This window comes from Anticarsia gemmatalis, chromosome 4, assembly GCF_050436995.1.
Source record: "Anticarsia gemmatalis isolate Benzon Research Colony breed Stoneville strain chromosome 4, ilAntGemm2 primary, whole genome shotgun sequence".
Taxonomy (NCBI): Eukaryota; Metazoa; Arthropoda; class Insecta; order Lepidoptera; family Erebidae; genus Anticarsia; species Anticarsia gemmatalis.
The window spans coordinates 2,222,886-2,238,568 of NC_134748.1; the positions used below are offsets into that span (position 1 = coordinate 2,222,886).

General features: G+C 33.1%; 1 protein-coding gene across 6 annotated transcripts in view; it reads left to right on the top strand.

Annotated features, from left to right (window-relative positions):
• LOC142972194 (uncharacterized) overlaps positions 1-15,683 on the top strand; it is a 421,890-nt gene that overhangs the window by 274,118 nt on the left and 132,089 nt on the right. For all 6 annotated transcript variants that reach the window (XM_076113068.1, XM_076113065.1, XM_076113067.1 and 3 more), the window contains one exon: positions 4,009-4,145. In XM_076113068.1, coding sequence (XP_075969183.1) covers positions 4,009-4,145 — 137 coding nt within the window. The remainder of the gene's footprint in view (positions 1-4,008; positions 4,146-15,683) is intronic.

A 15,683-nucleotide genomic window follows, 5' to 3' on the forward strand; every position in this document is an offset into this window, starting at 1 on the left:
GTAATGTGTTATATTCTGTTTTTAAAGGATGTTGCAAAATAGCTTATTATTTTATCATGTTTCTCGTCTGTTCGTCTGTTATAAAAAAGCTAAGATCTGGCAAAAGTATTAAGTGGCTGATGATTTTAGTACTCGACGTTGATGACTACTTTACGGAACTTTTCACTAAGAATACTTTACAATTAAGCATGAAACCACGTGTCTGTGTGTACAGTTACACTCTAATAAGACATCGGGTCTTAAAACTACAATTTCTTTTCTTATTACTGCACATGTTTTATTTCTAACGTTACAGTGTCATTAAAACTGAATTGAACCAAAACAAATGAACGTAACTTACTTTTTAAGTGGTGTTAAAGCAATTACAATAAATACTTGATGCTATTTTTACTGTAGCGCCATTACTACTCTCGAAAGCTAGTTATCTATCCGCTTTAGAGACATTTTGTATGAAAACCTGATTAGCGCCTCTAACGTATTTGATGGGAACTATATTGTTTTTAATTTTAAACGTCACACTTTCACTACTGTACTCTACAAGTATTAATAGTACCAAAGATGCCAGAAGCTATTATCCACAGCCATAAGACTTCTTTCTTTAAATAATTTATACCTTTTTTTTAAAGTGATTTTTCATAATTCCAATATAAGTTTTTAGAACCTACAGAGGATTAAAAATAAATTAAAGTATCATACTCAATACGAAGGAGGCACTAAAGTACCGATATGGAAACTCCGCTCCCGATGCCCAAACTGAAATAGTTCGGGAAGGAACCTTGTTTCGTGTTCGTTCTATATTTATATTTACGCTCGAGAGATGAGAAGCTGTGTGAATTGTCGTGAATGTTTTCTGAACGGATTTCGGGACTTTCTTATAAGTTAGGAAGAATGGAAAAATAATGTTTTGGTTTTATTATGTTCTTTCATACTTTCACGTATCTACTATCAATTTTGTGCTTCGAGAAAATATTCTTACCCAATATTCTTATAACTATTCTGTAAAAAATATATAACATCAAAAATATACTGTTGATTTATATAACGGTTTATTCAAGCATATTGAGATAGTTAATCTGTACCTCAGATATTTTGTACTACCATATTAATTTAAAAACCTATCTACCATCTGTTTCGTACTCAAAATAACTCATAATTAAAACTCTCATTCAGGTCTTTCACATTCAAAAAACCTTTCACGGTATCATTTCCCTATTCATAGCCACTTTATCAATTCTCGGATCTCAACTTTGAACGATAAAATACATCAGTTTTCAAAGGGCCGTCTGAAACTGAAACTCGGTCCTCAGGCCCTTTGAGTTTGGGATAAGTATCTTATCTCTAGGTGCAGATTTTTGCGGCGTTGGAACAAAAGTTGGCTGGTCTTAGCCCCAATGAACTGGAGCCAACAAGATACGGCCAAGACTAATTTTCAATTTAAACTTCATCAAACTTTAAGTTGGTTGGAAAGTTTGGATGTTGGTCCAAGGTTGGAGCGGACAGTGGGTAGTTTGTTTACTTTTGATGATACTGTTCTTTTTAACGTTCATTATACTATTTTAACTTTTTATTTTATAACTCACTCGTGTCGTTGTTATGTTATACACTGAGCTTGTGAACATCGTGAACTGTATTTGAAACGATGTCATAAAGCGTAAACGCGTATTGTTTTTGAATCGCTTCTTGAAAGTTTTCTAGTCTACTTGTACCTATATAATAAACTTATAGACTTGATTTATAGGTATCTCATAAATAACAAATTGAAATTCATTAAATATACACCCTATTCTACTAAATATATAAATGCAATAGCTTGTGAGGTTGGATTACTTTTACCTATTGACGAAAAACGACTGAACGGATTTTATTGAAATTTGAACATACAATTTTTTACCTAGATAAAAACATATGATTTTTTCACACGGTCAAAATCGCGGACGCTGGTATAAAATAATTGGCAAATGATTCAAACCAAAAGCGAACCTTGCACCTTGGGCCAAACAAGATAAGATCTCGCCTAAACTAACTGCAGGTAACTGAACTACGGTTAGCGGTTATACATTTATACACTCATTAATACTTTGTTGCTGAAACCTCGCCACTAGTTAACAAAGTTTAGTGCAACGTATTTAGATGTCGTTGGGATAAGATAGTGCTTAAGTAGTTTTAATCTTAGGATACAGAAGACTTAAGAGAAGCCGATTAAGAATAAGAACCTTTGTGAATTACCTAGAAAATTTATTAAGAAATTGACTTCACACTACTGACAAGTATGCCATTTAGCCCACCCTACCATTAGATCGCACTTTCTTAAATATATCTATCTACCTATGTAAAAAAGTGTCTTCGAACTGCTGTCAAAATATGTTATTTAGCCTAGCTTAATATTAAATTGTACTATCCGAAATAAATTAAGAATCATGACTTCAAAATTTCTAATCCAGCCAAAGACGGATCTAATCTAGGCTAAGACAGCAAGAGAATTTCAATTCAGTTATAAAATATAGCCGCATGATTGTATTTAATATCACCTGGAGATTATAACAAACATATTCATTATCATATTTTTTTAAAGTTTCACTGGCTGTAGCCAAGAATGTACTGTTTTAATTTTCACACCCTGCTATAATTGTTAACATTTTGCAATTTTCCAAACGCTCATAGTTAGCATATCATTTCTTGTTTCTCAAATAAAGTACAAGTTAAAGAAGTAAACTGTCGAACTGTCACACAGTGAGATGTTCATTTATCTCTCCGAAGCAAATTCTGAAACAATTTCAATTTCCTTGAACAAAATTTTATAATATTCAATGCGGAACTATCGGGAATGATTTATGGAGGGTAGTTTTGCGGATAGAGTTCCTCCGCTCTCGTTATTGTTATGGATTAAGTTTTCAAAGATATATCTTGGTTAAAAGCTTGAATATTGTGAGAAGGAATTATTCGCTACTGTTGAGCGAGCCATCACAATTAAAATATTGGGAAAATATTTACCAAGCAAGCAACCACTAAGGGCGTGCTAATTTCCTATTCAGAAGCTACTAATATGTATATTTTATGATATAAAGTATACCTGTGTACGAGAATTTTGTCTCCATTAGTTAACTTTTGTTTGTATTTTCGTCTTAGGTTTGATAATATCTCAAAAAAATTATATAGGTATGCTATGCTACCTGGGTGCCAAAAAAAAGTTTTTTTCAATCTTTTAGAATTTTCAAAAATATCACGCATGTTAAAATGTTTTATAATATCGTCAGATTGCTATTATCCCCAATATGAATGTGCTAATTGCCATATTACTGTACATCTATTATACTGAAAATTAAAATAACTTCTAAATTCAACTACCAAAGTATTTATTTTCGAAAACGCAATAAGTCCTTCATTTGCACTGCACTTGTTCTATTCTCCGTTCAGTTATCGAAGCGCAAGTGATGTGTTAGAGAGCGGGATAAAAATCCAATTTGGACGGGTCCAGTCGTTGTGACGTCACATGTGCGATGACGTAACGTCCGTCACTCGCACGTGACGTATAGATAGTCATTCTTCATATTGAACATTGACGAAATACTAGGATTGTCTACAATCGCTCGCTTTCGGCGGCATACGCGTATTTTTCCTGAGTAAATGTGTTTGGTAAAGGATGGATCCGACTTGGTATGGCTTACTTACAACATGTAATTGTGATGATACATTTTTACTTAATTAATTTTAGGAACTAATTACCAGCACGCGTTTTGTGCATCTCATATGACAACTAGTCGACGACAATTTCAAATCAGTGTTATGCAGTACATTGCTGCTTTGACGTAACAAATAAATTAACATAATTTTAGAATAAAAATTGTATAGCTTAGCTTGGTGACGATACTACCAAATAGTAGTCAACTAAGATACTCAATAGCCCAGGCTTTACCATACAGTATTATCAAAATTACAGTTATAAGTATAGGATACTCATGTTTTTTTTCCGTCTTAAGCGTTATTCTAACCTATAGTTCTTGTTTCCAGCGCGAGGGTGCTGCCCGCAGCGATGCGGAGCGCGAGAGACGCGCGCGCGGCGACTGGGAGGCGCGGGCGCGCGCCGCGGAGGCAGACGCCACGCGCCTCGCTGCCAAGCTCCATGCCGCCCAGCGAGAGATTACCAGGTAATTATATTCACTTGTATAAATAAATAGGCGAGAATCAATGATTTATACATTATACAGGCTCTTGGCTAGAAAGGGGAAGAATTGAAGACAATTTTTAATTTTAATATTGGTTTGATTTTGATTTTGACAAAATTTGAAATAGTCCTTACATGCCTCAAAGGCGTATTGACCTTATGTACACCGTGAAGACCTTCATTGCCGGAGTGTCATTTTGTCTGATTAACTTTAGAACCCTTCTTGTCACATGTAATTGTAAATAGGATCCTTTGCAGACGTAACTATATTATTATGATAAATGCCATGCCATGCCACGGTAAATCTTCACTTCTTGAATCTCCACAACAACAGCTTAGTTCACGAAAACCGTAACAGAACGATAATAATTGTATTTCAAACTATTACTATGTAAATTACCCAGCAATATCAACTTCAATTCACCCCCGAAAACGTCAACCACAAAGAGAGAATGGTCAACAAAAAAATCGTACAATAAACAACCACTAACGAGATTGCGGACACGACAGACGTTATTACACGAACAGACGGCACCAATTAAAATATTGCCCTTCGCAAACAATCCGTATATATCTGAATATTAGCTTCGTTAACGGAACTCCCCGTAATCACTGGTAACTTTCGCTGGAACAGAGATGGATTTGGGATAATAGTTTTGGTAACAACCTCACCTGTTTTAAGTTTAACTCCAATTTGAATGTAGTATCGGCAATTTGCAGTATTCAAATTCCTTAAAATATCAAGTATTTTACTTTATTGAGTAATAAATTATGTAGAAAAGAAGAGGCTAAATTAAGCTCTGAGTTAAATATCGTGAACTTTCCTATTGTACTCAACGGTAAACCAAATTTTCAGTATTTCATCATCTCTTTATTTTAAGAACATCAGTTGTGCAAGACTAAAACTGTTAAACAGTTAACATTTAATCCAAAATGAGACCCCAAAAATGTCTAGTACCTTATATTTTAAGTACACATTAAAACCAACCGAATCTTATTAGGTAGTACTTACAAAGACAATATAACGAAACGATTTAAAACAATGATAATTACAAAATGTCGACCTTGACCTTTAAATGATAACAGTGATAACAGTAATCGTTTGAGGTCTTCATAACTTTTTATTTAACGGCTGAGGTTCGTTAAATGGACTATCAGAATAACGATAATTGAAATTACTTTTACTGTCTGCCACTTGTAAGTTCAAAGAGATACTTTTGTAGTTATTCTGAAAGTAAAACTGAAGTAAAGTTCAGTTTATGTTATTACAATTGAAACCACACGAAAAAGATTCAGAGTAGTTTTTAAGATTCAGTTTTAAACCATAAAAAACATTTCTACTCGTAAAAAAATGTCTCGAATCTTTCTTCATCATGTAGCATATACGAACAAGTGACTGGAAATCAGAAAAATATGCAATAATCATTATAGCAAAGGATATAAATAAACAAAAAATGTGACATCAGCGACTCGTTAGTTGGAGTATTTCACTGAAATGAGATCATTTCTACAGCCGCATTTAATCCATTTAAAAAGAGATAGATTGAGATTATCTGCCATTCAAATCACTTTTTCAGGTTCATAAATCCCACATCCTAAGTCCATCCCTGTACTTTGTTGTGTAAATTGATGAAGCCATAGCAATTTCGATGGCGAATCGATGCCATCCACAACGATGTTATGGCACTGTTCGATTTAATGAGCCGTTTAAATCGAGAACTACAATCGATTTTATTGGCGAATTATATCGAGTGACAGCCACCACTTTCGCGTTATCTGAGTGTTTTATAAAGGCAGTTTTGGGTTATGGCTCCATTATTTAATTAAAGGTTTTCGATGGCAGATGAAAGGGTATGAATTTTTAGCTTTTCGCTTTTGATGTGCTCGAAGTCATCGCTAACTTAAGTTTTTTATTTAACACTTACTTTGCATATATTTTTATTTAAATTAATCGAATGTTAAAATTAAAAGACTAGATTCTATAAAATTACCTAACCTTTTAAAGAATTTACTTTTTTTCTCTATTTGGTTTATTCTAATAAATTTTAGAACGTTTAAAACTTAGTAAAAAGAGTTTAAGTTTTACTCTCCAGCAAAGAGAGGATACTGTGTTTATGAGTATAATAAATAAGTATGTACCGACATAACCCGGAACAATTTACAACGAATTCTAAAAAAGAACGCGATCCTAATTTGGCATAATTTTATATCGGAAATTAGAATCGGTTGAATCCGATCCGATGGTATCAAGCAACGGTAATTAACGAAGTTGAGTTCCATTTCTGAATTTACGGTTCGGTAATCGGCCGGTGTCACTCCTGGCGATAAGCGTTCGTCCGATTGGTCGATCGACCGTAACTTTCCGAAATACGAACTCCAGGATTTACGGTTCCAAAGTCCGTTATGGATTTGACCCAATTTGTCCGGGTCTGGAATTGAAATTGGATTTTTTGGGCCGTACCGACCATCTATTTATTGGTTATGGAGGCCCTTTGTTGACTAAAAGCCACTTTGCACTGTGCTTATTTGGCATCTTTCGTATGGGGTAAAAGTTTGTGTATGGCTGTGACAATTATTTTCTATTTACCGATACTTTTCTTAAGCTATTGTTACAGTTAAGACAATTTATGTAGGTATTATATACTAAATAAATTTTTGTGGCTATACGCAGCCTAACATGAGACTACACATTACGTCAGATACGACCAATATAGGGTTAATACCATGGGGTATGTATAAACCACAGAAAATATGTAATGTTAACGTTCAAAGGCAACCAGTAATGGATGTTGATGCAATTCGTTCCACAAGAATTGCATTGCCAACTGGTTGCATACCTAAAAGCTACTTATTTGAATAGTAGCAAACACACAACATACTTATACACACTCAAGTGCAAATAATACATTTTTATATACTTTCATACCTTCAATATTGGAAAAAGGAAACCAATTTTTCACAAACATCATAGAACGAGTGAACCGTAGAAAAATATACCGAATGTCAATCAAATACCGTGAGAACCAGCATCTGGTACATAAAGACCTTAGAGGGTAGCAAATTCGATTCCCGAAGAGGGTACTAAGAGGATTATTGCGGTCTAAAAAACACTGATACTGTTTGAATTTCCGTTTGTTTGTAGAGGTTTATTTAATGTTATTTGTTAGGAATAATATTACTTTTGTATTTTTTAGTTTGAATTGCAAAGAATACGTCTCAAATAGGCAAAAATTCAGTATGTTTAGTAAACTTAATGAATAAATTAATAGGTTATAGTTATTTTTCCCTCTGAAAACTTTTCGTGATCTCTTAAATGTTTTCCGATTCGATTGTTATTTGATTATGTTGAGCAACATTATTGGTTTGGTAACATTTGGGTGCAAATAAATTATGCCTGCTTTTTATTTTACCGTATAAGTTAGTTAGATTGTCGTTTAACTAACTTATACTGCTAACTACTACGACAATAGACAAAAGTTAAACTTGCGTTTATTTAATTCTTCTTTAACTCATACTATTGAATACGCACAAATTAATGTAAACCTAATGACAATTAAATCTGTCATCGTGTCTGTTTAGAACATTTCGTGTAATAATTTTTTTTTATACTTTTCTCAGAAATGATATTGCATCCAAAATCGACTTGCAACGATTTAATAAACTCACCCTTCTTTAGACGTTATAAATTACCTAATCTCCCCATTGTACTCTAGTCACGTACTACAGTATCACCACTATCTCTGCTGCTCCCTGTTTTATATGAGCGTGATGCTACATCGATTTGTTATTCTTGATGTGCTATGATATGTCTGACCCTTGTCTGTGATGATGTTTGTTGGCTTTAAAAATGTATGGATGGAATGAGATGATGGTGGGTGTATGAAATATTGTATGATGCTTTGTTGTGGTTTTAGGTAAACTGATGTTTTTTTGTTTACGTTTAAATAAATCGTTTCATAAAACGATTAATATAGAAAATTAAAAAGATTAGGTATCGATGTAGTCATGAAATAATAGGAAAGGTTCCATGTTTATTTTTCATACTATCAAAATTCGAAAAGCTTCGAGTTTCTTAACTTAATGATAACATTTTGACAGTCATAGTTCAAAAACTCGAGCTGTGATTTTCTATTACTCAGTGAAATTTTAACTAGGGATATGACTATCTGTATCAAATAATCTAACAAACCTTTTACAGGACATGGTTCCAGGTAATATTTTTTTTGACAAATATTAAGTCACCCATAGACTACATTTACTGCCTTCTAGAATCAAGGCATGGTCCATTAGAAATTTCAAAAATGTCAACGTACTTTGTCAGCAAAACAAATTTTTAATTCCGACAAAAACCTTGTAACTTTCACGCTTTCGTAGAAAAAGCTTCCAGCAAATTCACTTTGAATGGTAGTCGCGTGAAACAAACTATTTATGAATCGGTATTGATTACAGAGCGGCACGTGGTATCATTTGCAAACAACACACGTATCGACATCAATATTCATAATCGGTAATCTCGCATCGATTCATCGGTTCCCACGAGCCGAATACAATTCACAACACTATTGTGTTTGTGGTCATAATTTGGTATGTTTATTAAAAGTTTAGGTTGAATGTTTTCAGGAGAAAATGCTAAGTCAATGATTAAGTGGCTGACGGCTTCGTAAATCAGGAACAATGTTGTTTTGAGAATAATTTTAATAATAATATTATATTCGTACAATCAAATCCATTCTTATTCAAGCGACTGTGATTTCTACTGCCTACTATTATATTGCATATTCTATCCTATTTCTATGTATTTGCAGTTGCACGTCATCGACACATTGAATACGGTGTTGAATCCCGATTGTATTTAGTTACTTGTTTACTAACTTTTACTTTACATATTGCACAGAATTATCGGTAGTCTGAAGTTTTATAAATTTATATCAAGACAGGTAACCTGGTTGGTCTCTCATGAAGTAGAATATTAATTGCAAAAATGTATAGAATATCGCGATAGTTCATCAGTCATGAAGACGAATATTTAATACAAAAATACACTCGCAATATCGATATAAACATATCGATAACACATCTCGTTCACGTGCGATATTCACGCACACGCCACGTCCTGCCATCAATATTCATAATCGGTAATCTTATATCGATTCATCGGTCCTCACATCCAATATTATTCCGAATTTGCAAGTCAATGACGATTTAAACTTTAAAATATTTCGAAGGTAGAGTTTAATAGAAAACGTGGTTTCTTGAGCAGTTTTTGAAAGCATTTCTACTTCAGAAAATGTTTTTCTTAGTGACTTGCGACTTGAAACCTAACTTCGGTTTTTACTTAACGCTTATGGCAAGAAACTTAAACCCAATTTTTCTATTAACATGAATACAATTGCTTAATTCAATTGATATAACAATATTAGTCGCTAAAATAAAAATCTTAATTTTAAACGGTTACTCGTTCTGGTAGTTATACAAGTTTTAGTAGCTAAATATTACTACAATGTAAGTTGCCAGAAATATATTATTTTCGTAGTATAGCTCTTTTATAAAAATATCTAATCAACACATCATTCCTGATTCAATAACGCCATAAGCTTACAACACACCATACCATCTTCCAAGCTCAGTATTAACCATGAACTTAATACAAATTCTATTTACGTCCCCTAACTCGTAAAACTTATAAATAATAAACCGAACGAATAGGGGCTGGATCGCTCAAATTCTTTTGTATAAAGTATTTATTTTACTTGAAGAAAATCAATTTAATAAAATCTTGTGGGCATTGTTATAGGAAATTGAATTTTAGGTCAATTTGTATAATTGATAGGTACTGAAACTTATGAAAACGTATCGTAGGTACCTTAACGCATTCCATGATTCTTTAGAGTCGATGCATAAAACGATATTTTTAAGATAACAAAAATAATTAACTAATACAAAAAAAGTATATTTAGGCGCAAAAAAGCTCGCTTGAACACGCATTGAAGAATTTAACTTAGTGGAAATTGCACATATCCAAACACGTAAGAAGAAGTTAAGCTCAATTTTTAGCACCATTATATCGTGTTCTTATTCACTTTCGAATTAATATTATTGTTATTAAAAAACACTCTACATGTTACTTTTTCGTTCTTAAAATATTCTTCTTAGCCAACCCTTAAAACTACCCGCATCTGTAAGGGCAAGTTTATGTGATCGCTATCACATAGATCATTAGACATGTGCTGTTTGACGATCAGACAGTGAAGACCGCCCTTATCTTCACTATAAAAAAGTTATGTGTTCACGTCCGAAGATAGGGACGGCTATATTTTTATGAGGACCTTTCGTTATTGATAACTTAAGTTTTACGTAACTGTTTAATATAGTTTATAATGAAATAGATGATCTTGTAAAAGCATTTTCTTTTGTGTTCATTTGACATCACATCCAGCTTACCATGAGGCAAATTCGAAACTATGAAGAGACGAGAAAAAACTACTACTGTTGTTTGCTATATTACAAAAAAAGAATTCGGACCTAAAACTTCTGGTACAGTGAAAGTCCCTATAGACTACTCGTAATCGTATCTACTTTGTATTAAAATCGAAACCTAAGTTTCAATCACGAAATTTCTTCTAATTTGTTTATTTTACGATGTGTTGTTTCTTGTGTTGAGTATCGATTATCGACAACTGACTAGCTGTAGAGAAAAAATATAAAAATCTGATTTGCTGCCTCTAGAAGGCGCCGTAACAACTATTCTAAATGTTCAACTCTCGGTAGTACCAAATTTAGAGAATTGCACTACAGTTGTCATACCACAGTCCCATCAAACAATATCATCGATCCACTTCAATCTAGTACTACGTAAACGACACCGAACAATTAACATAAGTGGAAATCGATGGAACTGAGTGCCACACGATACATCCGTTGAAATATTTAAACAGCTGTCACTTGGAACGTTTGACAGCCAAGTGAAGCACTCAAACAAAAATAATAAGACATCAGACACTGAGTACACGCTCAACGGAATTTAATACCCGGGTGATTCTCTATTGAAATACTGTTCATGAAAATGTGATTGCGTTTGGTTACATCTTATTTTTGAATTTTGTTTAAGAAAGTTGAGGCTGTAAACTTTGGTAGGTAATATTTTATTAAGTATACACTACAAAGTAAAAAGTAGCTGCTTTGTCTCTACGATTGAACAGGGTAAAGTCGATTTTACTTAAAAATATCATGTCGATTTTACATAATAATCTTCCTTTTGCAAAATAAAGAAATAATCATATTAGGTGCCTTTAAAAAATATGTCTTCGTGTTAGTCTTAACGGCACTTATTTTATTAAAACAGTGCCACATTTTAGCAGTAAATAAAGGGACAGAAACAGTACGTGATTGCATTAAAACTCCAAAAAATCAAGCTAGCTGATCCTTTTAATAACTTTTACCGTTTTTGTCTTAAGACGTTCTCGAGTTTGAAAGGAATACTTTTACACACTTTAGTATGCAATAACCTAACAGAACGTAATCTTCAGCCCTATATTTGACAATCCTCTTCACTAATTGAACAAGCATTCTCATAAACTTATTCTAAAATTACACCTTCAAGTCACGATGCGCGTAAAAAAACATGGGGTGGAGCCGCCATAGGTGTCAAATGACAAATAAAATAGACAATTAAAGGATGCCATGCGAAGGGCTCCATTGCTTTTTGTGCGCCAGTATCGAGTTGCATTGACATCTTAATTATGTCGAGTTGCCGTCAAATTGAAGTGTCGGAATGTTTAAGATTAAAAAAGGTATGGAGGGTGTTTTTATTGACGATTTGTTGAGGATATTGGTTTCGGCTTTCTTTAAGGTATTTTTTTTATTTCTACGTGGAGTATTAAGGATTTCTAGGCTTGATGATACCACTACCAGAGCTCCGTAATCAAATACGAAGAGAAATCTATTTAAGGACCATTGTCTCAGCAACTTAAGGCTATCTATCAAGTATATAAAAGCTTAGAAAATATAACTTTATCTAGTTGATCTGGTACAAGTTGGAAACAAAAATTGTTATTGTAATTACCATCGGGCGAATTTTAGGTCTGTAGTTTGTAAAAATCCGTCATTCTTTATGCTAGAGTGGTCTTTAACTTTTCTTAATATTTTAACAATGACCTGACTCAAAACCCCTCCATATTTCTCCACACATAATAAGCCCATTAAAACTTAAACATCGCAAACGTGTAAATTTCCATCCATTTAGATAAACGTACGAATTACGTATACATCTAACCACTTAACTAAATAATATTTACAGGTGAAGTAAAGAGAAGGGGCATTAAGATAATCCCTACAATTTACAGTGTGGAGATAAAACACTACTTATGTACGTGCTCTGTTGCTTTTGATATTAATGGCTAACATGTGTTCTTATTCAGATAATTTTGTTACTGATTGTTTGGAGAAGGATAGTGGAATAAGAGGCAGATGTGGTTTGTTAGTTACGATTATTAGGGCATTTTTATATCACTTACTTGGTTGAGTGAAAAGTGGTATTCTTGGCTGCAACGTAAAAGGCAGTCAAAATTATTTATTATACACATTTTTTTAAGATTTTGATACAGCATTTATGCCAATTTAAATGTGCTGCATGACAGACGGGAATCAGGTCTTAGATTTACTTTGATTGCTTATTGACTAACTTTAAAAAAGGAGGTTCTGAATGTTTGCCGTCTTTTTTTACAAATCACTAGCATTTCTAAAAAGTTAAAATAATTATAAGTATGTCAATTTGAAATACTTAGTACGAGTGTACAAAATGAAGGACATTTGAATTTGAATTTATTTGAACACTGAAAGTCATTGTTAGGCATCCAACACATATTTCTGAATCAAAAAATCTTCAAACTTGGTTTATGTTTGAAGGTGTAAAGAGCATTAGAGCAACAGTCGCTATATTTTTTAGTAAACTTTCTAGTAAGACTTACTCTAAAGCACTTCCAAACCCATAATATTGAAATGCTCTTTACATATTAATAATTAGAAACATATTGGGCTCATGTTGCGTCTCTATTTTAGAAATGAGCGACGATGGGATAGACTTTATTTATAGATCGGTGCCCCTCCTAGTAATGCGTACTTATTTGTAGTACCCCCTTCATAATGTGATGAGAAATTGTCTCTATTAAGTTATTTTAAGACTTGATGCTGCATTGCTAAGATGGTAAAGTTTACTCTTGAGAAGTTGTGTACTTAAGGTATATTATTTAACTGGCTTTGCTCTTATAATTTGTCGAATATTCTAACATACCTAGTCATAGAATTTATTTTTAGCACCATTCATTGTCACTGAACAAAGACCTCTTCTCTCGACTTCCAGAACCCTCTGTTATTGGTTGTTTCTTGTCATCCATTTTTGTAACTTAAAATATAACTTAGAATAAAATCCCGAACAAGAAAACACCAAAAAACCAAACAAACAAAAATGAATGACACAAAAACCTGACTGTAACATATACGTATTTTTGAAAGATACCGGTTAATTGTAAATGTTTACTAGTTATGCCAGTTTTAAAAAATAATTAATAAAAACAGAAAAAAAGAACAACAAAAACTTTTTACACAACAAAACAGAACCTAAGAAACAACAAAGCAAGCACTGCATCATGTTATCCTTCACATACAATAAACAGGGAGCTAATAAAAATGGTGCAGATGCTCTGCAGTCACCCTCACTCCTCGCAGACTCCTCAGAGATGTACTGATGTAATGTGTAGGCGTGGTACTACTACATTACAAAGAATGGTAGTTTACCCTAATATACTAATAAGATCTTTTCGTATACACGTAACTTAGTAAGTAAGCAACAATTTGTTTGATTGTGTGTAAATTTTGGGTGAAAAGTTGTTGCAGAAGATAGTAATTTGTTACCTAAAAAATTGTGTTTAGTAGGATATATCTTTATCTTGCTTCAGTCTGGAGTTAAATAAGACAAAAAATGAAGGTTGAACTTGCTGAAATTATACGGTTGAGGTATATTAATTTGGGGAGAATAGAATGGTCGTTTTTTTTAAGAAAGACTTGCGTTGAAATGGTCAATGTCATTCTATAGTTAGTGACATCATATGACTTAATTCGTAAAATTTCTTTAAAAAAATATTTTGCTTTCAACTTAGTTAGTCTTGATACTTCCGTTTCATTTCCAAGTATCAAGTAACTTTTTTTAAACAAAGGCTCGGAGTATCGAAGTCGAAATAACCTACGCACTCAACATGACGCCAGTTGTCAATGAAAATTAAACGGAACGCATCCCCTCATCTTTGTCACATCTCAACTACCAAAACCTTTTACTGTTACACAACAAACTACACAAGAAAACACGACCTTATTACAATGCAATAAGGTGCTAAACATTCGTCACTTTGCTTTTGCAACTGCAGATTTAAATTTGTATAGAACGTTACACATTTGCGTTTGGTTTTTAGAATGTCGTTCTAAAATAAGTCTTATTGCTTTGTAATAGGGTTCAATAGATTTTTTTTGGCTGTAAAGGTTAAGTTTGTAGTGTATGTTTGCCTTCGGTCTTTCATTCCTATGTTTGCTGGAACACAGTTCGCAATTAGCTGTAGGAGTGGAAAGGAACGTTTTTAATAGATGTCATGTTTCTTATGGTGTTCTCTCGTGTGAGAAGCACTTATTACTTGTTTTGAAGAAACAGTTTAAGATACATTTTGCTTAAGAGGATTATTTTGTGGGAGATTGCTGCAGAAATGTACTTTTTGTTGGTCTTTTCTATTGCTCCATACATTATCTTTTCCGTGTTTCATGGAACACAGTGTTTGTATTACAGCACGTTTAATGACAGTGAATAATATTGAATTGTCTCCTCATTAGATATCGGAGTTATATTGTACCTATATTCATTGTGGTTTAAATTAAGACGCTTATTTACAAACATAAAAAGCCAGGAAATAAAATTAAATTTAAAACAAATCTTAAATCGAATACACTAATTGATAAACTAAAAATTCAGTAAGATACAGCTCATTGATTTACTTGCGACTGCATTATGACTACTACGTCTAAATGTGCCTTTACTCTGGCTTATAAATTTGTCGAAAGATCACACTGTGCGTAATAAAAATTTTATTCATACATTTCTGAAAAAACAATATATTTGTATGACACAATACAGTGATCGAACTTCTGACTTGATTTACAGTAAATTGCTTTTCTGTCAAACAGATGTACTATATTTGGTTTCTCTTAGGGTGCGAACACACTAGGCACACTATAAACGGAGGGTAAGCACTATAAACACCCCTAGACAGGGGTGCGATGCATTTGCATACAAAGTAATTTAAATTTAAACTGATTCCAGTTTTACATAAACAAAAGGCAATTTTATTTTATTAGATTTTCGTGTTTTTGAATGTAAATTGGTTTTGGAGTTCATAAGTTAGGAGTGGAGGTAAGTTTAGAGACAATGGGAGTGCCTGAGTTTACAATATGGACGCAAAAATTGGGAAAGATATATACTTAC